The sequence below is a fragment of the Ictidomys tridecemlineatus genome, chromosome 9 (genome assembly GCF_052094955.1).
Source record: "Ictidomys tridecemlineatus isolate mIctTri1 chromosome 9, mIctTri1.hap1, whole genome shotgun sequence".
NCBI lineage: Eukaryota > Metazoa > Chordata > Mammalia > Rodentia > Sciuridae > Ictidomys > Ictidomys tridecemlineatus.
In genome coordinates, this window is record NC_135485.1 from 51,651,710 (window position 1) to 51,675,418 (window position 23,709).

A 23,709-nucleotide genomic window follows, 5' to 3' on the forward strand; every position below is an offset into this window, starting at 1 on the left:
TCTAAATTAAGAATCTAATTGAACTAAAGGGAAACAATTTTCTCAGTGCTACGTAGATAGTTGTACTAGAAATATGTGCGTAAGTACTCAATCTGTGTGCTTATATTCATCAAGACATTCCCTGAAGTTTAAAATTAATTTTCAAAAATAAAGAAAATGGACATTGCAATAGTATACTCTATGCAGTTGCCTAGAGAAGTACTTAGAGTTCCATGTGTTGGGTATATGCTTTCCTGGTGTATCTTATACAATTGATGGCTAAAGCTTTCTGACACTTCAATGTACTTTACATTTTTCTTCAGTACTTTGAGTTTATTTAGTGATAGTATTAAAAATAATTCTTCTCATTAGGAAACAGACATTTGAGAATGATGGGAACACAAAGTTAAGAGAATAAGTCTATAAAATGGGCTCACTGTGCTGACCCCCAACATGTTTTATTTTCCAAGAAGCAATTGACCTGCAGCCCTGCCTGGCCTAAGTGGACAGAATATGTCACATTTCTCAGCAAATTGCCTGTTAACTGTAGGAAAAATGTAGACTCAAGATAATGTTAATGGGAGGAACCCAAGAGACACTTAAGATCCTGAAATTCTGGAAGATAACAATAGTTCTTTCTAAATGTAAAATCTGTAAGAATGTGTGGTTAAGAATCCAGTTAGAAGCTGAGCACAATAGTGCACACCTATAATCCCAGGGACTCAGGAGGCAGAGACAGAAGGATCATGAGTTCAAAACCAGGATCCACAGCTTAGCAAGGGCCTAAGTAACTCAGTGAGACCCTGCCTGTAAATAAAATACAAAAGAGGCTTAGGGATATGGGCTCAGTGGTCAAGTGCACTCAGTTCAGTCCCAGGTTCTAAAACAACAACAAAATCCAATTGGAACTAGTCAGCATGGGCCAAGGTGACCTATAGTTGCCATGACAGTCAGTACTTCAAAGTCTGATGTCACCCTGCTCTCAGTCAAAATCCTAAGGTGGACCTGGGAAGAACTTACTGGAAACTTCTCTGGGATTCCCAATGAAACCCAAGTGCAGGAGAGGCATGTCTTCCTTCTCCTCTCTGAGAGGAATAATTGTCTCGTTTGAGAGTGTCCTCTTTCCCTTTTGCTATATCCCTTCATGAAACACATTCCTGTTACTCTGAGTGACTTGTCTGGAATTATTTTGAACTGATCACAAGACTCAGGGTTTGAAGGGGATCTTCACATTGCCTCAGTGCCTCAGAAGTTCCCAGCTCTGTTAACACTATGACTTCATAATTTTGTAAGATTTTGGAAGCCATATATGAATTACGGGTTTGTTTGAGCCAACATAAGGCTGGGAAGCTGCTTTTCTGGGAACTCCTGTGTGAAATTCCCAAACAGCTGATCATGCTGGTTCTCTGCCTTAGCTCAAAGTCTTAATCAAACAACAGTTCCCCAGAGTTGGGCAGAGATGGCCGTGACCTGCTAAGCATGAAACAACCTGTTTACCAGAGGATCCCCTGCTACACTGAAATATTATACCTACTGAACCTCTTTTGTCTGTACTGGTATAACTAAAGCAAACTCAGGCTATTTCTTTGTTAGAGTCAGACCCTTCTGCTCTGTTCAATAAAAAATAAAAAAAAAACTGATATTTTATATATCCACCCAAAAAAGGAATAAAAATGAGGACATCTAGGTGAACATTTTTAAAGGGCAAAGAGCAAAAGGGAATGAGCTTATGAAACTAAATATTTCCCACATATTCTATTTGATAAGAGAAAGCAGGTAGGCATCACTACATTTCTAAAGCCACTGACAAATGACTTTGTCTCCTTCATCTTTCAAGAAAGAGGGATGCTGGGGCTGAATGTACAATGAAACATAAGGAACACTTCCAGTTTCCTGGAAACCAATGGAAAGGTAAATCACAACACTCTAATTGGTGAACTCTGTCTTCAAAGATGTAAAAGTGACAAAACAGACTCAAATGGCAATATAAACCCATATGGTTTAATTTTATTTTCTCAAATAACATTTCCTTGAAATAAAATATTTCTGTCTCTTACATAGGGAGTAAATTTCATGAAGACAAAATTTGACTTGACAAAGTGATTTGTGAAAAGTTGTTAGGATAGGTAGGAACCTGGCCATATAGCCTCCTCTAATGGGAGCAAAAGGAAGACACAGGCCTAGATAAATTTACTCCCTTTTTTTCTTCTTTCCAGTTTTAGAGAACATCTGGCAACAAAACAGACAGCATTTAGTGATGATGAACATCACAGTTGCCACACAGGCCAGTAGAAACCCAATCACATCCAAAGAGTAGTACTGGAACCAGGAGAGGTCATGGGCAGCCACCCGGAGGTGTTTAGCTCCTTTGTGGCGCATGACAAACTCAATCCAGAAGACAGCTCGGTCCAGAGGCTTTGTTGGCTGATCATGGTGAATTCTTGATAACTTCATAGCATTCTCTTTATATCTAAAGGTGAAACATAAAAGGATGAACATTGAAAGTAAGTTAATCTGTCTCAGCACATGAAGTCAATGAAAGTTTTTCACAAGTGCCATATGGATGATTTCAAATAATTATCAGAGACTTGCCCTGCATATGATTTGTTTTTTCTTTCGTCACCATATAATGTCTGATTTTAACTTATGTTCTGATGTAAAATATTTCAAAAGTGCCCATGGAATTTCAAGAAGGTGAGTCAAATTCTTTTCATCAAAGGAAATAGATATGAACCATTCTGAATCCAATAAGTGAGAGAGAAGGCACATAATTTGCAAGAGATCACCTTGAAGCTTTTAAAGAAGAATTATGTATTGGTGTGCAGTGCTTCCTAACTATTCTCTCTGTTTTTCCTCTTCTTTTCTACCCTCTAATGTATTTTCCACTCAGTAGCCAACTTGGTATCATTAAAACATACATATCTAATTATGAAGTATCCTGCTCAAAATGTTCATGTGACTTCTCATCATAAGTAGAATAAAATCCAAATCTCTTCTTGTACTCGTGGATTCTGATGGGTTAGACACTGGCCATGATTTCTGATATTATTTTTCCTCACTCATTTTGTCTAGACATATGTGTTTTTTTTAATTTTATTTGAATTGACTTTTTTTTTTTAGTTATATGTAACACTAGGACACATTTTAACATTATCACAAAAGCAAGGAATATAATTTGCTCTAATTTAGCCCCCAGAAGTCCTCTCTTCCCATACCCTCCTACCCTTGCTTCACTCTCTCTACTCTACTGATCTTTCTGCAATTTATATATACTTTTTTAAATTAGTGTTTTTTTGTGTATAAATAATATTGGGATTCACTGTGATATATCCAAAAATGTACACATGAACTTTAGCCAGATTTTTTTTTTTACTCTTCTTCCCTTTTCTTGTTCCTGCTTATTTTTCCTCAATCTTCTTTGTTCACTCTATTGATCTTTCCTCTCTTTTGATAAAATTCTCTCTTTTTTTATCCTTTCTTGCACCCCATTATTTTAGATTATCTTGCACATATAAGAGAAATCTTTTGACGTTTGATTTTTTGAGCCTGTCTTATTTCACTTGGCATGATAGTCTCCAGTTCTATGTATCCACTGGGAAGTGACATAATTTCATCTTTTAGGACCAATAATCCATTATGTGTATACACTACAATTTCTTTATCCATTCCTCTGTTGAAGGGAACCTAAATTGTTTTCATAGCTTGGCTACAGTGAACTGTGCTACTATAAACATCAATGTAGTTGAATTCCTATAGTATACTGATTTTAGATCTTTTGAATATATACTGAGAAATGGGATACATGAATTATATTGTAGATCCATTCCTAGTTTTTAGTGGTTTTGAGCACATGTGTGTTCTCTCTGTTCTCCACTGTCATCAAATGTGTTCTCCCCTTGTCACCTTCATACTTTTAATCTCATCTGGCTTTTCCTTGAGTATCCTTTCATGCAACACCATAAGTCTTACTTATACCTCATGGCTAAGTTCTTGGCCATCAAGTCACTCCTCAGAGGTACTTTTCTTGGTCTTATTAGCATAGTAGCCCTAGGGATTTCTTCTATAATTTTATGGTGTTTTAAATGTATTTCCTATTAATATAAAATACATTACATTTTCTATAATAAGCCCCAAAGTACAAGAAAAATACACCATATCCTAAGTGATCACCAGGAAATATCACAATTAAATTGCAGGGATGGTGAAGTAAGGACACCAATATGACCACAAATTGGATCATGATACAGGATTTGCAGGTCATATATTCTGCTACTTAGAAGATCCTTAAGAATCCATTAGAAGACTTAAATCTGATAATGAAATATAAACTCAGAAAAGGAACAATATACAAATCGTCACACAAAACAAAGAAGCTTTTTAAATATATCAATAGCAAACTCAGTGAGAAAGAAATCAGAAGAATATTTTTTAACAATACCTTAAAAGAAAAATCACTAGAAATCAATGTAATAAAGGAAGTGTAAGTTTTCTACAATAAAATTTATAGAATATTGAAGAAAGAAGATACTGGAAGATGGAAAGTCATGAACCAGCAGAAAGAATACTGTTGAAATAGCAATCTGGCTGAAACCAATCTACAGATTTAATAAAATCTGTATCAAAATACCAATGAAACTCTTCTCAGAAATAAAATGAAAATTGTAAAATTAATATGGAAGCCCAAAAGATCTCAAATATCCAAAGTAATTTTGAACAAAAGGAGAAATGCTGGAATTAACACAATTCCGATTTTAAAATAGACTACAGGGCCATAGTAACACAAATAACATAGTGTGGGATAATAAGAGACACACACCAGTGAAATATAATAAAGGCCCAAGAAATAAACCTGTATAGTTGTAGCCATCTGATTCTTGAGGAAGTTGCCAAAAATGCACATTGGAGAAAAGAGAGCCTTTTCTAAATATGTGCTGGTAAAACTGGATAGCCATATGTAGGAGATTGCAGCTTGATCCCTAACTCTGACCCTGTACAAGAATGAACACAAAATACAATTACACATTTCAGTACTAAGTGAAATAAGTAAAAAAATCAGAAATACAAAATATTGCATGTTTGCCCTCACATGTGGAATCTGGCAAGTTAGGTGATATAAAAGTAATAGGAAGACTATTATACAAGAAGAAAGGGATTAGGAGAGAAGGAGGAGAGATTGTTAGGGTAATGAAAAGTCTTTTAGGACATAATGTAAAACTGATATATTCATATTTAAGTCTGATGTTTTCATCTGTATTTTTCTCCATTTATATATTATTTTATGTCTCTTTTTTCCATTCTTTATTCTCTCAGAGTATTTTTATTATTTATTGTGCTACTATATTTTTCTTGGGAATGTAGTTTTGAACTTGTCCTTTAAGTGATACCTTCCTTAAGCAATAATACTATCATTAAGAGAAATGAGAGTTGAATTGAAGACAGTCATTCTACCTAGAAACTATAGACTCCATATAATTTCCTTTTGCAGTATGGAAAAGGTTAATTATTAAAGTTTTGTTTTATCAAATATTATGAAGAAAATTTTATTGTGCTTCTAAGATTATCACAATGTTAAAAAATCAACCATATGGAATGTTAGAAAGATATTTGCAAATCAAATATCTGATGATACTTATGTCCATAAACCATGGAGAAATATTAAAATCAATAATTAAAATATAAATAACCTGATTAAAAATGAGCAAAGGGTTGGAACTGACATTTCTCTCATGAAGGTAAGTGAATGACCAAAAAGCACATGAAATGATGCTCTTTAGCTATCATGGAATTCAAGTCAAGACCACAGTGAGCTACAATCCTATTCATTAGGATGACTACAATAAAATAAAAGGTGATAATAAATGCTAAAAATGATATGGAGAAACTGGAACTCTCTTATATTGCTTGTATGCTGTAAAAAATTTTGCAACTACTTTGGAAAATAGTTTGGCAGATCTGAATACATATAAAATTATTATATGACCTAACAGTTCTATAACTAGAAATTACCAGAAGACATGAATACTTATGTTCATACAAATTGTGCACTTTGTTCATAATAATCAAAATTGGAAACAGAAAACTTTATAAACTGATGAATTGATAAATTACTTTGAATATTTCCAACCACACAATGTTATTCAACAATAAAAAAGAATAAAGGCTGACCCTTGGCAAAGCATGATGACACTAACAGCACTAGTGAAAGAAACCATTGAAAAAGACAATAATTTTTATTATTTTTTTATGTGAAATATTTAGAATAGGATGATCTATAGATACAAAAAATAAATGGACTTTTCCTAATCTAGGAGGTAATAAGAAATGACTTCAATGCATTGTCACATTTCTTTTGATGTGATAAAATTTCCAAAAATTATAATATTTAAGAGTTTTATAACTATGGAAACATCAAATGTATTTGAATTTTAATTCACACTTTTTAATTCAGATGTAAATGGTATATTGTGTGTTATACATCATTAAAATCTGTGAAAATATTAATACTGATGAAATAATTTATGAGTAAAATAATTTATGGTTGCAGAAATTTTAAGTATGGATTTAAGATACTGTCATATCTCTATAAGTTTATCATTCTTTTCTTGTGTAGTTCCTGTCATATTTAAAAATTAAACCCTAATTGAAAATGGCTATATATGGCAAAAATTTTATGTATGTATAGAAATGGTGCAGTAATCATTTTCCTATGTAATCTACAAGATCAATGCAATTTTGAAATTCTTATGATATTTGAAGTTGTATACAACTCTGAAACAATAATGGTTAAACTGATTGAAAATAGATTTAATATGGGTTGAATCTTTAGATTCTTTCAAAATTACCCTCCTCCACAGCTACATCAATGTTTATAGCAGCACATTTTTCAATAGCTAAACTGTGGAACCAACCTAGATGCCCTTCTATAGATAAAAGGATAAAAAGTGTGGCATATATACACAATGGAATATTACTCAGCAATAAAAGAGAATAAAATCGTGACATTTGCAGTTAAATGGATGGAGTTAGAGAAGATAATGCTAAGGGAAGTTTGACAATCAAAAAACCAAATGCTGAATGTTTTATTTGATATAAGAGGGCTGATTTATTGTGGGATAGGGAGCAAGAGCATGGGCAGAATAGATGAACTCTAGATAGGGCAATGGTTGGAGGGTAAGGGAGGGGGCATGGGGTTATTCATGATGGTGGAATGTGATGATCATTATTATCCAAAGCATAGGTATGAAGACATGAATTGGTGTGAATACACTATGTGTACAACCAGAGATATAAAAAGTTGTGCTCTATATGTGTAATAAGAATTGTAATGAATTCCGCTGTCATATATGAATAAATTAATTAATTAAAAAATTACCCTCCTGAAAATGGGCTGCAATTTATACTCATTGATGAGAAGACAATTCTTCTATGAATAGTACCCAATGTCAAAATTGTTGTACTCACATAGGGTCATTAATGACCATCCTCAAGGCCTTGAGAAGATCTGCAGTTGACAGTGTTCTGTATTCCAGTCGAATAGCTGCTCCCTTGGCCTTCACATAAGCAATGTTATCAGGTTGATCCGCAAACAAAGGAAGGCCCACCATAGGGATCCCATGGTAAATCCCCTCATAAACACCATTGGCTCCACCATGAGTTATAAAAGCTTTTGTTTTTGGATGACCTAGAATTGATTTAATGTCAGAAAAATTATTAATTTAAATCATAGAAAGAAAAGGAGAAATGTGTATTATAAGTCATTAAAGGGATCAGAGTGTATTTTAGGTGACAAATTATTATAAACATGACCCTGCATTAATTATATTTTCATATCACAGAAGAATAAGCACCTAAGTCCACTAGAGTTCTAACTGAAAACTACATGAAAGAGAGGGTACATAACTTGAGACTTTAATATTGAATATGACATTAATAGGTAGAAAACATAGAATATTTATTAGAGAAAGAATCAACATGCACTTATGGAAAATAAGGTCATGAAGGACATGTTAACATATTATCTCATTAAAAAACTGAAGTCGCTAAGTTTGCTATGTAGCATGTCAAAAGCAGCAGGGAATAGGATGGTGATGGTACTGAATTCAGAGAAAAGAGAGACTACACTTCATTACAAAATGTGTTTGCACTTCATAATGAAGATTATGCATTAATTTCTAGGGAAAATAAAGAGTCACTGTTCATAAAAAAAAAAAAAATCCTGGCTGCCATCTTGAAAGGTATTTGAAACACACCTGCAGGAGAAAAAAAAATAAGTGAAAGACATACAACAACACAGAGAGACAATCCAGGAAATGAGTGATAAATTCTTGCAGAGGTAAATGCACAAGAAACAAAGATAACTTGGATTCTGTATATAATGACGGTGTATATTAAAATTGCAGATTTTTGCTTTGTTTTTTTTTCAAACCATCACTGGGCCTGGAAAATAATTAAAAAGAAGTTGAACATTGTGTTTGATTTTTTTAAGTAACAAGTATTGAATAAAATGTTTCCTGTTGAATTTTTAGCATCCAGATTGATGGTACTCATGCTTTTAGGACTTATCTCAGAGTCTTACCAAGAAGGTCATTCTGGGGGATCCAGTTGTATATTCGAGTGTTGGGTCCTAATTTATCTGGCTTCTTGCCTTGATATCTCCAGATGACCTGTTTGGTAAAGAATGTACCTTATTCTATTATTTAAATTTTAATGTTATAGCATGTTTGCATTTCTAAAAATTTAAGACATCATCGAGTTCAACGTTTAACATATAAAGAAATAAGTACAATTTTAAGTAACGAGAATTATGAAAATACAAACTAAAAATCCATAATTATTTTGTTTTATGCATTTTATCCTAGATTTCATTTTCCAACTTAATATCATTATGTTTATTTCTTGTGAGTGACATAGGTTAGACAGGACATATATTGTTTAAGATGCTTATTTCAGTTTGCATTGTTTTTTATACACAAAAGCAAACCAATGCAGTCAGCTACTATTAGAAATAAATGAATACTAACTAAGAATTACATGTACCTTGTTTTAGACTTCAGTTTATTAAAACACTACCTATAAGAAACCTTTTATTGGTACTTATGGACCTTAACCCACACTTCTATCAATATTGGTGAATTTGGAAATTCTTTAATTATTAAAAGGAAGAAACCATTTGCAACTTACAAATAATTACATGGATATTGAAATAAAGTTCAAAATTGTGAGGTTGCTAAAACTGTGTGTTATCATTCAATGATGCAGTACAAATCTTGGTGGTAGTCTTATATACATCCAAGATATTTTTATGTCTAGGAACAAAATAAGGAGCTGACTCTGGAAATTAAAAGCAATCTTCATGAACCAGAGTATAATTTCTAAGTGCGTATCTTCAAAATGCAATGGGAGCAGCAAAGTAAATTTAGGTCTAGAGAAGAAAAAATAATTGGGCGATTAGGAAAAGCCTATATCAGATAGGAAAATGCAAAGCAGATGGAAAACACTCAAAGACTACAAGAGTGATTATGTTAGAAATTTGGTATTAAAGCATTTTATGGAGGTGGGAACTTTTGAATTTCAGCCCATGCCACGCTTGCTTCTGCTTGACTTTTACTTATACTCTCTTCTTTCTTCTTAAAAGGTATTAGTCTGATTTTTTAGAAGCAAAGTCTTTTGGGGTACATTTTATAATGCACCAGGTCCACTTCAAAGGAAGAACTAATCTCTCCACTTTCTTTAATTGTCAGACATTGTCAGGATCTTGTCCACTAGTGCAAGCTGTTTTTTCTTTATCTATAAATACATGTGACTGAGTGGGAATTTGGCCCAATGGTTTGGGTAGCCTTTCTCCTCAAAACTCCAGGAACAGTTTCTTTAGTAAATTTATACTTTTTTTTAATGGGGAGGGGAGCTATTTTGGGCTTACAGTTTCAGAAATTCAGTCCATATTTAGCAGACTCCATTTTTCTTGGCCAAAGATGAAGTAGAATATTATGGCAAGAATACTATTCTTAAATGAGGGTAACCAAGGAATAAGGGATTGCATGGGATAACTAAAATCATGATAAAATTCAGCCTTCTTCAATACCTGCTTAGCATTATTGTGGTGATCCAGTTAATAAGTTAACTTTTTATAGCTTTCTGATGATATTGGTAATGTATATAGTGCCCTCGGGAATCCTTCAAGGAAAAGGAAGAAGTAACAGGGAAGAATGTGGTACTTGTGTAAATCCTTTGATACCCGTACAATTAAAATTTCACAATAGACCTGTAAAATATATTTTTATGACCACAATGTTAATATTAGCATGAATTAAACACTCTCTACTGTTTAGAATTACCACACATATTTTTGTTTAAAACATGATTTTTGAGATGAATTAGAGATATCACAATAGGTTATGTTTCACAAACGATGCTTCAATAAGCAAACCCTTTATAAATTTTAACAGACTTTTTACATATTTGGCCACTAAGAGGCCACTTTTTCTTACCTTTTGTGGAATCTGTGCAAGGGCAAATGCAATTATATTGGCTTTCTCTTCTGGCATGTTAGAAACCATTGACCCCAGGGAAAATACCACAATACCATTTTCTCCAGAACTCTGTACAAATTCTTCCATTTCCTGTGAATAAAACATTTGCTCCATCAAAAATGATGAAGAGGTAGGGGATACAGATGTCAGATTAGAGGAAGGCTGCCTTTCTAGTTGCTCCAAGGATCAAAATATAAGCAGTGAGAATACTGCTTCTTAGTGAGGTGGGTGAAAGAAGGATTTCACTAAAATTCAATACTGGACAGTGAGAGTGTCTCAGAGACTCAGAAGTTTGGGTTCATGAGACAAAGAAGACTACATTGATACCAAACCGTGGAAGCAGCTACAAGCAGTAGTAATGGTGCTGTCTACCACAGAGAAAGGAAAAATGCAGGGAGAAACACAGTGGACATATTTCATATGAAAAAAACCTGAGATCAGAGAAGCAACATGAACTTAGCTGATCCAGAGACTCCAGTGTGCACTGGTGATTGAAAAGTGCTTTTTATTTACTGCCTGGGGAGAGATGAGGTGGATTCATCTTGAGGTGGCCTTGCTCCAGTCTCTGTTACAAGAACTGGGAGATCTGAGCAAACACTGCTAGAATGTTTACTGTGTGGCCTAGAGTGTACCTAGCTAAATGGGAGTGAAACATGCATAGATAAGATTTTACTCCAGGGGATTCAAGTCAGAAAAGCAAAGGGGCAGCACAACTTGTCTTTTTTTTTTTTTTTTTTTTTTTTTTTTTTTTGAGCTGGTGGCTCATGTGACCAGATGAAGTGGGTGAGAATCTGATCAGGAACTTAGCGAAATACTAAGGGACTGAGCCTAGGAAAGATGTGCAGGTGAACAGCAGAGTGTGTGGAAATCAGTTCCTCTGTGAAATGAGTATAATTGTCAGGAGGCTTCTGAGATTCAGACTCCCTACAGAGATAAGCAACTGCCAGGCCCTAGGTGTGTGTTCATCCAATTTCTTCAGAGTATATACCAAACAAAACCTCTGAGGTCTGATTAGACCTAAGTTTCCTCCATCAGAACTCATCTCATAGAACACTGCAGCAACCCCACCCCAGGAGTGCTTAGATCTGGTCTGTGCACACAAAGCTCCAACTGACACTTCTTCCCATTCTTACATTCCCTGGTAAGAAGGGAAGCAGAGAATTATTTCAAACACCTTCAGTCTTAGGCCATTCCAAGTGGTAACTCAGAGAGAAACATAAAAAGAGGAAGGGGATAACAAAATCCAACCTTTTCTCAGTATATAGGTAAAAAAGAAATGGAATAAAAAACAGTTGAGTACAGTCAGTAACCATCCATTCTGACAATTTTGGCCACCTCAGTAGAAATGATTCCTTTATTTATCATTAAGAATATTTTTAGTTTTTTCTTATTCTTTCTGTATGTTTGTGTATTCTTCCATTACTGATCAGTTTATGGACATATATTCATATACAATTCTTTCTTTATTTCAGCTTTAGCATTTTTTTAATGTAGCTATTTTTCCTTGCATTGTCTTTTGAGAGTTAAGAGTTTTTTGGTCTGTATACATTTGTTTTGTTTTGTATTGTTTTATTTGTTTGTTTCTGTATTTGTCTTTTATTCTCCTGGTTATAGCAAAAGTCTATTCTCTATTTTTCTCTCCATTTATTTGTTTCTCCTATTTTCTCCTCCATCCTTATGACTATCACCTGCTCTCTCTTCTGCATTCTCTCTCTTCACTGTTTACAATTTCAAACTTTTTTCCGTATCTTATTATCTTACATTATTTTCTCTTACTCATTGTATTTTTGCCACCTTTAAACTAATTGGTTTATATAACTCTTGAAACCACCATTAATGTTGTTGCAATTATTACTTCTTGGATGACATAGTTGACACCTGTTTCTTGTTTTAATGTCAGATTTAGTTTATATTTATGCACTGCTTCATTGTTGGCAATTGCTGACCAACTTTTTCTATATTTTGTAGCCATTTACATTTTAGCAGTCATAATAGAATCCAGAGATTTATTTTAATGTTGTATATTATTTATATCCGATGTTGTTGTTCTTTATTTCCCCTTATTCTGTGAGTATCTGGAAATCTACAGTGACACTACAGGTTCACATGGTAGAGAAGTCCACTGCTGAAATAAATTCAACCAAAATATAGTTTATCTTGCTCCACATGAAAATTAATGGCATTTAATCACTAACTATACTTTAATACAGAGAATAGCACAGATAAATTTCAAAGTAATGATTAGGCCTCAAATAGAAATAGCTGAGGATGAGGATGAGTTCATGGTTTCCACGTATGGAAATCCACTGCACAGGAATTATGGAATTAATTCAAAGGCTGTGAATACCATACTTATAAGGAGTCTTAATCCAGATCACTCCAGGACACTTTGGATAGTAAATATTATGCCTTAAAAAAGTAGAAGAGGACTGGTTTTGTGACTCAGTGATAGAGTGCTTGCCTAGCACACATGAGGCATGGGGTTTGATTCATACTACCAATAAAAAAAACTAAATAAAATAAAGTTATTGTGTCCATCTGAAACTAATTTTTTTAAAAGCATGTAAGAGAAATCCCTCCTAACATATGCATAAAATCCAACAAAGAGTATAAGAATTATGTTAAAATAAGGTACCATTGAATCACTTAAAAGTTTCTAATTTTCCAAAACTGATGCCAAAGATATTGAATTTTTTTTAAAAAAATCAGGTAAACAATTCAAAAAGTAAATTATTATAAAATATAATTAATGAAATTATCATATTTTAAAATGATCAATGAATTATAAAAATGATCAATTAATTCCAAGAGAACATAGAAAAACAATTGAATGAATTAAAAAAAATCATTACAGAATATAAATGAAAAATTCAACAAGATATAAATATTGAAAAAGAACCAAACATAAATCTTGAAAGTCAAAGATAAAATAAATCAAATAAAAGGTCATTTTATATATATATATATATATATATATATATATATATAGAGAGAGAGAGAGAGAGAGAGAGAGAGAGAGAGAGAGAGGGAGAATGGATCATTAAACAAGACCCATTGATATGTTGTTCATAAAAGACACACCTTACAGATAAAGACAGCCATAGCTGAATGCAACAATATAGAAATTGATACATAAAAAAATGGAATCAGAAAATAAGCAAGACTATCTACTTTTATATCTGAAAAACAGACTTCAAACCAAAATTCATCAGAAGAGACAAAGCTGGTCACTTTATACTGGTAAAATAAATAATCCTACAAGAAGATATAACAATTATAAATATTTAAGTCATAAACATGGATCCAAATAATTACATAAGAGACACTGGTCAAATTGAAATGTCAGATAGACCCAAATAAAATAATTCTTGGTAATTTCAACACAATTCTCTCATCTTTTGATAGGTCATCCAGACATAGAATCAATAAGGATTCTTTGGACCTGAAAAATATTATAAATCAAATGAACTTACAGATATCTATAGAGCATTTCATTCAACAGCATCTGAATACACTTTCTTCTCAGCATCTCAAGAAAACCTTCTCCAAAATAGACAATATTTAAGGCCACAAAACAACTCTCATCAAATACAAAACAAGTGGTATTACTTATTATATTCTAGCAGATCATAATTGGACGACAGAACCATACAAAATCTATATGAACATATGGAGATTGGACACTCTCTATTGTATAAAAATGAATTATAGAAGAAATTTAGGGAGAAATTTAAAAATTCTTAAACTCAAATGAGAATAGTAATACAACCTCTGGGGAAGAATGAAGGAATTTCTAAGAGAAAAGTTTATAGCTATGAGTTCCTGTATAATAAAATCATAATGATCCCACATAAAAAAATAATTTTTCATTTCAAGGCTCTTGAAAAAGAAGAACACACCAATTCCAAAACCAGTAGAATAGCAACAAGGAAAGATAAATAAATATAAGTGAGAAAACAGGAAACAAATAATTCAAATTATTAGTTTGTAGATGATATGATCCTATATAGAGAAGAGCCAAATGACCCCACCAAAAGAATGATATTGCTAATAAAAAAATTTGACAAAGTAGCTGAGTACAAAATCAACATACAAAAAATCAATAGGTTTCTTATATACCAACAATGAATCTGTAGAAAAAAAATAAAGAGAATTATTTCATTCACAATAGCCTCAAACAAACAACAAACAACAACAATAACAACAACAAATACCTGGGAATAAATCTAACAAAAGAGTTAAAAGACCTCTAAAATTGAAGATTGAAATTATGGAAGACATAAAATAAGGTGAAAAGACCCTCCATGTTCATGGATAGATAGAATTAATGTTATTAAAATCATCGACTATCCAAAGCAATATACAGGTTCAATGTAATCCTAATGAAAATATCAATGACATTCTTCACAGAACTAGAAAAGATAATCCTAAAATTCATCTTGAAGAATAAAAGACCCTTAATAGTCAAAGCAATTCTAAACCCAAAAATTAATGCTGGAGGCATCAAAATATCTGATGTCAAATTATACTACAGAGCTATAGTAACAAAAACTGCATGGTACTGACATGAAATCAGACATATTGACCAGTAGTATAGAATGGAAAACACAGAGAAAACCACATACATGCCAAAAACACATTGGAGAAAAGATTGGCTTTTAAATAAATCATGCTGGGAAAACTGCAGAATAATGAAACTATACTCTTGTCTTTTACCCTGCACAAAAATCAACTCAAAATGGGTCAAAAACCTAGAAATTAGAACCAATACTATACAACTCCTAGAAGAAAATGTAGGTTTAACACTCCAGCATATAGGTACAGGCAATGATTTTCTCAAATAGAACCCCTGAAGGTCAGGAAATAATTCCAAGAGTAGATATATTGGAAGGCATCAAATTAAAAATGCTTTGAACAGCAAAGAAAACATTTAGAATTGTGAAGAAGAGAACTTATGAAATGGAAGAAAATCTTTGCAAAACACCTTCTGGCAAATGATTAATATTTAGAATACATAAAGAATTCCAAAAACTTTACACCAAAAAAATCGAACAACCCAAATAATCAAAGAGAAAATGAATTAAAAAGATGCTTCTCAGAAGAATAAATATAAATAGGCAACAAAAATATAAACACAAAAAATGTTCAAAATCATTAGAAACAAGGGAATTGAAAACTACACTGAGATTTTATCTTTCACCAGTCAGAATAGTAGTCATCGAGAATAAAAATAATAATAAATGATGAAGAGGATATGGAGAAAAAAAAATTTCACACCATTGGAGGAATTGTAAATGAGTACAATCACTATGGAAATCAGTATGGATAGTTTTCAAAAGAGTAAGCATGTAAATATCATATCACCCACGTATACCATTTCTCAGTATTTATCCTAAAGAAATAAAGCCATCTTATAACAGTGATACATGCATACCAATTTTATAGCAAAACAACTCATAATACACATGGAAAAAGCCTAGGTATCTGCCAATATATGACTGAATAAAGAAAATGTAATATATATACACAATGAAGTTTTATTCAGCCAAAATAACAAATAAAATTATGTCATTTTTTTAAAAAAATGAATGGAATCAGAGTGTATTACATTGAATAAATCAAACTCAGAAAGTCATGAGTTGTATATTTTCTCTCATTTTTGTAAGCTAGAGAGGAAAAATGGAAAAAATTAGGGTGGATCTCATGGAAATCAAAGGGAGATCAGTGCAGAAAGGGACCAATGGGAGAGAGGTGGGAAGGGAAGGGAAATTCCTGGGAAGTTTTATTGGTCAAATTATACTGTTATATTGTGTACATGTATAAATATGTAACATCAGATCTCATCATTATGTACAATGAAACGAACCAATAAAAATGTAGGAAAAGCAGAGAAATTATTGGTATGTAAATTAAGAAGATAAAAGCATGTATTATAAGAATTTGTGAGTTATGGATATTTTTAAATAGATCCAGTCACTCACTTCCTTTGGAAAGAGATGTGTGTTGTGACATAGAAGGCACAATTAGGCTTACTTATAGAAATAAGTGTGTGTGAGTGTGTGTGTGTGTGTGTGTGTGTATGTGTGTAAGAAATGACATAAAGCTATTAAATAGTAATTCAAGAGATGATGTTAGAAATTATTATATGTAGACTCTTAATACATAATTTTATTCATTACTAATGTTAATTTTTTTGTTAAACTCTATAGCTAGTACTTGGTTATAATTCTTATTGTTATAGTACTTCACTTGATTTTATTCCAGGATTTTAATCTGGATGATTTTTTAGTTTGGAATTATTAGTACTTATTTCTGTCCTTGTGAGCCCAGAAGTAAAGTTACCTGTGCATAGGATTTTTGTATATTTTTATGTTTCCTATCTCTATAGTATTTCATTCCTTACTTTAATATTTGTAAGAGTTTCCCAAGTTTTCCTCTATAATACCTCATAAAAACTAGAGATTAACAAACACTAGCATTCAGAAGATTAATATTATGGTTTGGAATTTCTTATACATAATTCTAAGGATCCTAATAATCATGTACATGTCCAGAAATATACTGATCCCAAATCAGCATTTTCACTGCATTGGAATGATACATATACTTGAGTAATCATATCTTTGGGTTATTTATATTTCTCTTTTTCTCTGAAATTTGTAATCATATTGAAGTTGTATGAGAATGAACTGTGTATCAGTGGCTGTAAAGAACCCTTATTTTTTCACCTATTATGAACCATGGAGCTCTTGCACCACAGTGGGACTTTCTCTGGCCATTTAATAGAACAGGCCAACTTGTTGAGTAGCTCATTCACATATAGTGAACATTGCACTACTCCTAGGAACTTGTGACACATCCAGTTATTTTGTGATTCCAGTAACCTAGAGCAACGTGTAGGAATGTATTCAATATATTTTCTCCCTGCTCAAAATGTTCTTCATCTCATATTGTACAAACATTTTCTCAGTATTACTGTTTTATAAATATACCCTTTTTTTAAACCAATTAATCCCTGACATAGACAGGTCCCAGTCTTTCTGCAACATAATTTTAAAAGAAAAAAACATCAATCGTGCAAAAATTTGGAAGAGCATGAAAAAAGTATGTAATGGTTTAAGAAAATTTGCCAAAATGATTTTTGGTTCATTTAGAGATACTGTTGGTACAAAATTTGAAATTTTTATTGTGATCTTTATTTTTCTGTTCATGTAAGTACATGAGTAGATACATGCACATATATAATGTAAATGGAAGATTAAAATTCTTTTCTGAATCTTTTCTTCTCACAAAAATAATGATATTATTATAATCAGTATTTTGCCTTTTATCTCCAACTAAACTTGTGTTATGATTTAATGTAGTTAAGCATTTATTTTTAAAGTAATTGTACTGGGCAAGTTGGTACACACCAGTAATCCCAGCAGGTCAGGAGGTTAAGACAGGAGGATCTCCAGTTCAAAGCCAGCCTCAGCAACAGAGAAGCACTCATCAACTCAGTGAGATCCTGTCTCTCAATAAAATGGAAAATAGGGCTGAGGGTATGTCTCAGTAGTTGAGTGTACATGAGTTCAATCCATAGTACAAAAAGAGAGATAAAAATAAACATGTAAGTAAATAAAGTGATTCTGATGGTGTGGTATGTACCAGAATAAGTTTTAAAATCATTACTTAAAGTATGACATCATTCAATGTGTTAATTAATTAATGCAAGACATTTTTTCCATTATGTATTCTATAAGTAACTACCATAAACACAGATTACATTCATTTTATTTTTTGTTTGTATAATTACAATTGGTATACTGTGAAATCCAGGGTATTTGCATTGTCAAGAGTATTGATACATTTGAATCTTTGTCATTTTGACAAATTTCTGTATTTAAACAATACTGAAATTTTCTGAGAATATAATTATTAATGCAAAAGTAACTAATTTGGGGGAGCATTACTTGATATAATAAAGATCAAGAAGATAGTGTTTCTAATACTGGCCTGTATTCTCATCTTGTTTATTCTATTAAATAACACCAGCTACTATTATTCCTTATCATGGTCACACTGCTATCTACTTTCTCATCCTCCTCCTTCTCTTCTGCTGTCTTTCCCCTTTTATTGACAAGGTCTCTTTGTCCTATTGTGAATGGGGAAATCTATCAAGATCAGAGGTTAATGGTTTAAAACTTACAATAACTCTGTCTCAGTTTTTAGTCAGAACTTTCACTAACTTTGGTTTTCTGTTTGTATTGTATGGAACTTATCACAAACAACAAAATAATTCTATTGAATATGAGGCTTGAGTTAAGATCTCAATTTGTTGGTGCCTTTAAGAAGGTAGGGAAAAAGAAATGCTTAAGAGGTCACATAACAGTATGGCAAGTAATGTTTTCTTCTAAGCATGGTATTTATTTAAAATGTTTTAGACTCTTCTGTTTCCTCCTATGAAATATTATCCTATTTGCTGACAGAATGATTTTGTAATTGTAAACTAAAGGGCTGTGGTCAAAAATAAATGACAAGAAAACTTAGGTAATCATTATGTTTGCAGTATATATTTCCTATGTTCATTCTGTTGGGAAGCTGTGCTGTGATGTTGAGACTTAACTGTTCCAAGGGAGTTTTCCTGAGGTGTCCTCTAAGGTTGGCATATGGCAGAAAGCTCTCTCAAGCTAAACATCCCTATCATGGTCTAAGATGTAATAGTCTGAGTTCTCAGGTGAGTTTGTTCAAATGCTGGAGTGAAGACAAGTAGAGGCCACACATTTATATCACTGAGAAAAGCAATTACTTTAAAGCTAAAAGGTTGTGAAGAGCTTGAACACTTACAATATAATTTCAGCAATTCCACTTAATCATTTGATTGCCAAAACTCAAGCATTTTCCTTTAAGCAAATTGATGGAATATCTATTCTCTAGGTCTTTGGTTGAAAATACAGTGTTGATTTATCTAGTTTCTAGTTTCTGTTATATATTGCCGCAGTCCCGCTGCAGCAGAATAGTCGGGGGGTGACGAATAACTTGTGTACATTGATGCAGCAGGAATAGGAGCCGTTTATTATAGGACAACAGAGCTATTTATACATTTTGCACTGCTTATCTTAATTAGCATACACTAGATACATCAGTCAACCAATAAGGAATCTCCTCACTTAATGGCTCGCTTTTGTTACTTCTCAAACCACTCCCTCTGGCATTTTGCCAGGCACCATCCAGACTTGTTTACGAACTCTTAACATTTCTCTGGCAAAATACCAGGTGTTATTTTGACTTGTCTACAGACCTTAACAATATATGAAATTGTATCCACTGTACCTGGCACATATTACCTAATTAATATTATTGGTAATAGAGCTATCATACTATACCTGGGCGGTCTACAATTACAAGAGAATATCTATGGTAGTTTGTTTCAGCCATATTGTGAGTTTCTATCTCTCAATTTGAATATAATCCAAATCATGTACACAACAGTGTTTAGGGGATGCTAAAATGAATTAAATGTAAAAATACCCAAATATTAATATTTATAAGGGTTAATCCAACCTTTTTGGTATAGTTAGGGTCTTTAAAAGTAGATAACAATGTTCAATTTTTCAGAAGGAAAAATAGTTTTATAGAAACAAAAAAGGAATAATTACAATAGCAAATATTGCTATGGATCCTATGTTTGTACCAAGGACATTGTGTATCAGTATTATCTACTTTTTCCAGGTAACACAATATGAAGTTTGACTATTAATAGATAAATAAGCACAGTCACATGTAAGAACAACCTCATCCATGTTTACATCATTTGTTATCTGCAGTCTTGCAACAACTTTCTGAGTGGTTCCTCTGCATTGTCTTTCCCTCTAAAATCCTGCTTGGTGACTGCATTTTGAGATTTTTCAAAACAGAAACTTTATTCACATTTCTCTTATGCTTAACTCTTTTCATTGACTACCCAATGTACTTCACAGATATTTTAAACTCCTACTAATTATCTGGCTTTCACTTACCTCTCTAGCAACATCTACACTTTGCAGACCCTTCTCCTGCTAAACCACTCTTGAAGTTCTTGGGAGTTTCCCTTTCTATTGTATGTGCTTTTCCTTTTGTGTCTTCCTCTCTCCCTCAACCCCTTTTCCTATCCTGTGGATTCTTTAGTATTCACCTTTGTTATCGAGGCTTTTAGGATTTTTTTTAATGATCTTTGCTGGAGGTTTCATTAGTATTGTATAATTTCCTTATGATAAAACACAAAAATTTATTATTTGTTACAGTCTCTGTACCCAGATGGAATATAAGATTTGGTTGATGCAGAAACTGTGTCAACTTTATAACTCTCTATATCCAGCACTTATCTCTGGTGTATGACAGTAACTTTATAAATATACTTTGTATTTATTAGAATAAATGATTAATTCTTAAGTGTATATGACAGCCACTTAATAAATATTCTTTGTATTTATTAAAATAAATTATTGATTCTTTATTATTTATTACATAATGAATGACATTTTTACTGATTATTCTCAAAGGATACCCAATATCCTACTTTCCTCTGTTACAATAATGGAACGGCATTACATGTGATGGCATAGAAATGCCTGGTTCTATAATTTGCAGAACTCTTTATCTTGCTTTTCATATCTCTGAGTTAAACACTCTGAGTTAAGAATGCAGAGTCATTTCTACCAAAAATGTTAATCAAATAGAACAAAAGAAACAGGAGAAGATTTACCTTAGGGAGGGGTTTGGCAGGTTTACAGTGGAGTCCTCCAACAAAGTCAAAATTTGGTAAGAATGGACGAGGAAATTCTAAATCCCAATAGGTTCGAATGAGCCAAAAATCAGCTTTCCCCATTGTCTCATATATTGTAGTGGGTCTCCCTGAATGAAGAAAGAGAAGAAAAGAAAATGAGAGACATGTACCTTGAATGCTTAATATATTGCCTTGAAATGAGTTGGATTTGTGTAGGCAAGATATTCAAATGCACTTGTGTATGTGTGTGTTTGTGTGTTTGCATACTACAATGGGTATGGTTTTTAGAGCACATTTTTGCAAACTATATTTGATGCATTTTATATATGTTAATATGTACATAAACTAGTTGTTTTGGTACTTTCTCTAGTATTTCATTAGTATATTTACAATCACAATTAGATTTTTAACCTAAGCCTCATTAGAAGTAAAAATGCATTTTATTTTTTCTCTCAAACTACAAAAGAAACCTAATTTTTTAGAATTTTTGTGAGATCCATTAACAATCAGGGCTCCCATTACTGTAGACATATCTTTTCTACGAGTAGTCAGTCAATTTTTACAATTGAGCAAACCATTCCCTTGATCCTTGATTCTTCAAGTGAACTGTAATGATTTAGTGAGTATGCCTGAATTCCTATTGACCTCTACTGCATTTGCCTCATATTAAGAGATTAATAGTATTAACTTTGTAAAAAATATACATTTTTGAAAGTAACAGCAAGAAAGTTTACAAAAATATTAAAATAGAGATTGGTTCTCATGCTGAATTTAGTTCATATTGTCTTAAATGGTATATGCAGTTTAAAAAATATAGACTAATAAGGTGTGGTTTAACTCTACACCCAGTTTTTAGGGCTTAACACATGATTAGTTTGTTTTTATCAAGGAATATGAAATAAAAGGTATCACAATGTATAACTTTCTGTGCCTGAGATAGAGACACTGGTAATGGTGAAGTAATCTTCACAGCAATGCAAATAAATATTTTTTTAAAATTTCTAACTGAGGAAACAAAGCTATTCAAAAGTAAACAATTTCCTCCATGGTACATATATATGGTTGTGCTAGTAATACATATGTATGTTATTAATGTACATGCCTATCATCATTAAAATATTTACTAAGATTAATAATGAGTGTCCTTAAAGATGAGAAGAATAGTAAAATACATATGTAATTGCTCAGAGAAATCGTCCATGATTCAATTTGCAGGTTATTATTTCCTGAAACATTTTAAATAAGTAATTTCTACTGGTTTCTAACAGGCCCTATAATATAACTGGCTTTTTTTATTGGTGAAACTATTTGTTCATCTTAAATTTTCTTTTTTTTTAATTTTTTATTTTTTTTATTGGTTGTTCACAACATTACAATCCATTCTTTTACTTACAGAAAAGAAAATTCTTCTGATTTTATATTCATGCAAGCTCAGGTTCAATGTCACAGGAAATTCAGGTTTCACAGTACTAATCAAAGAAATAGCTTACCTAGAACTTCACTGTAAAACTGATTCCATTTCTTCACATCAAATGTTTGGAACCAAAAATCAAAATAAAGCATATACATTATGTTTTTAATCCGATCCATGAATGTCATTTGAGCACTTAATTCAGACATAACAATGGGCACATAGGAAGGAGGGATTGTAAGTCCCCCACTGTACTTTTCATATGTATAGCCAGAGGTAAAGCGGAGAGTGTATACAAATGGTACTTTAAGTAGCTCAGCAAGCAGCTCACCACAGGGACCAATAGCATCTGCAAGAACCACATCAAATTTTGATTCATGTAGTTTCATCATAAGTTTCTTGTTTGAAATTACATTTCTGCAGAGATGTTCAATTGTATCAGAATATTCCTTGGAAATTTTTTGCAATAATGAATAAAATTCCCAAAAGTCATCTTTTGGAGTATCATAAATTAATTCATAGATCCATTTGGAGAAACGTTCTTCCAAATGTTGTTCACTTGATGGTGCAGGGTAAACTTCAAAATTAATAGCAGATGTTGTGTTGGGATTAATAAGAATGGAAGTTGTTGATGTCAGAACAGTCACCTCATGACCTCTCTGGATAAGTTCATCCAGGATTGTCTTTATGTTGATCCAATGGCTGTATTCTGTGGGCCACACCAGCACTTTTCCACAGCTTCCAGAGCTAAAGTAACACATCAGTTGTATCAGCAGAAGAACCGAGTTCCATTTCACAGACATATTGGTGCAATGTAATGCTTCTTTTACATTAGCAGATCTTCTTTTCTTCAATTTCTCAGGCTTGTATCTCAGGACAAATCAATCCAAAGTTAAAGTATAACTCCTGGACTTCAAAGTACAATTGTACAGGCTGATTGATCATGTTGAACTTAGGAGAACAAACACAAGGTAGAGTACCTCAAGGTTATAAAAGTTTGTATGTCCTAGAAGTGTTCATTTGTCCTGTGGTGCCTCTCTCTCTTT

General features: G+C 32.6%; 1 protein-coding gene across 2 annotated transcripts; it reads right to left on the bottom strand.

The window, feature by feature from the left end:
* Positions 1-1,958: 1,958 nt before the first annotated feature.
* On the bottom strand, positions 1,959-23,495 carry LOC101976079 (UDP-glucuronosyltransferase 2B31). Of its 2 annotated transcripts, XM_078021365.1 has the most exons (7): positions 22,743-23,495; positions 21,232-21,380; positions 10,467-10,598; positions 8,555-8,642; positions 7,441-7,660; positions 4,829-4,967; positions 2,356-2,449 (listed from the first exon to the last, which is right to left on the bottom strand). In XM_078021365.1, exons 1-7 carry the CDS (start codon positions 23,464-23,466, stop codon positions 2,444-2,446), a joined length of 1,458 nt encoding a protein of 485 aa, XP_077877491.1. In that variant the 5' UTR covers positions 23,467-23,495; the 3' UTR covers positions 2,356-2,443. The 2 variants fall into 2 exon arrangements, with proteins under 2 accessions (XP_077877490.1, XP_077877491.1); XM_078021364.1 differs by lacking the exon at positions 4,829-4,967 and having other exon boundaries at positions 1,959-2,449; positions 22,743-23,494.
* Between the last annotated feature and the right edge of the window lie 214 nt (positions 23,496-23,709).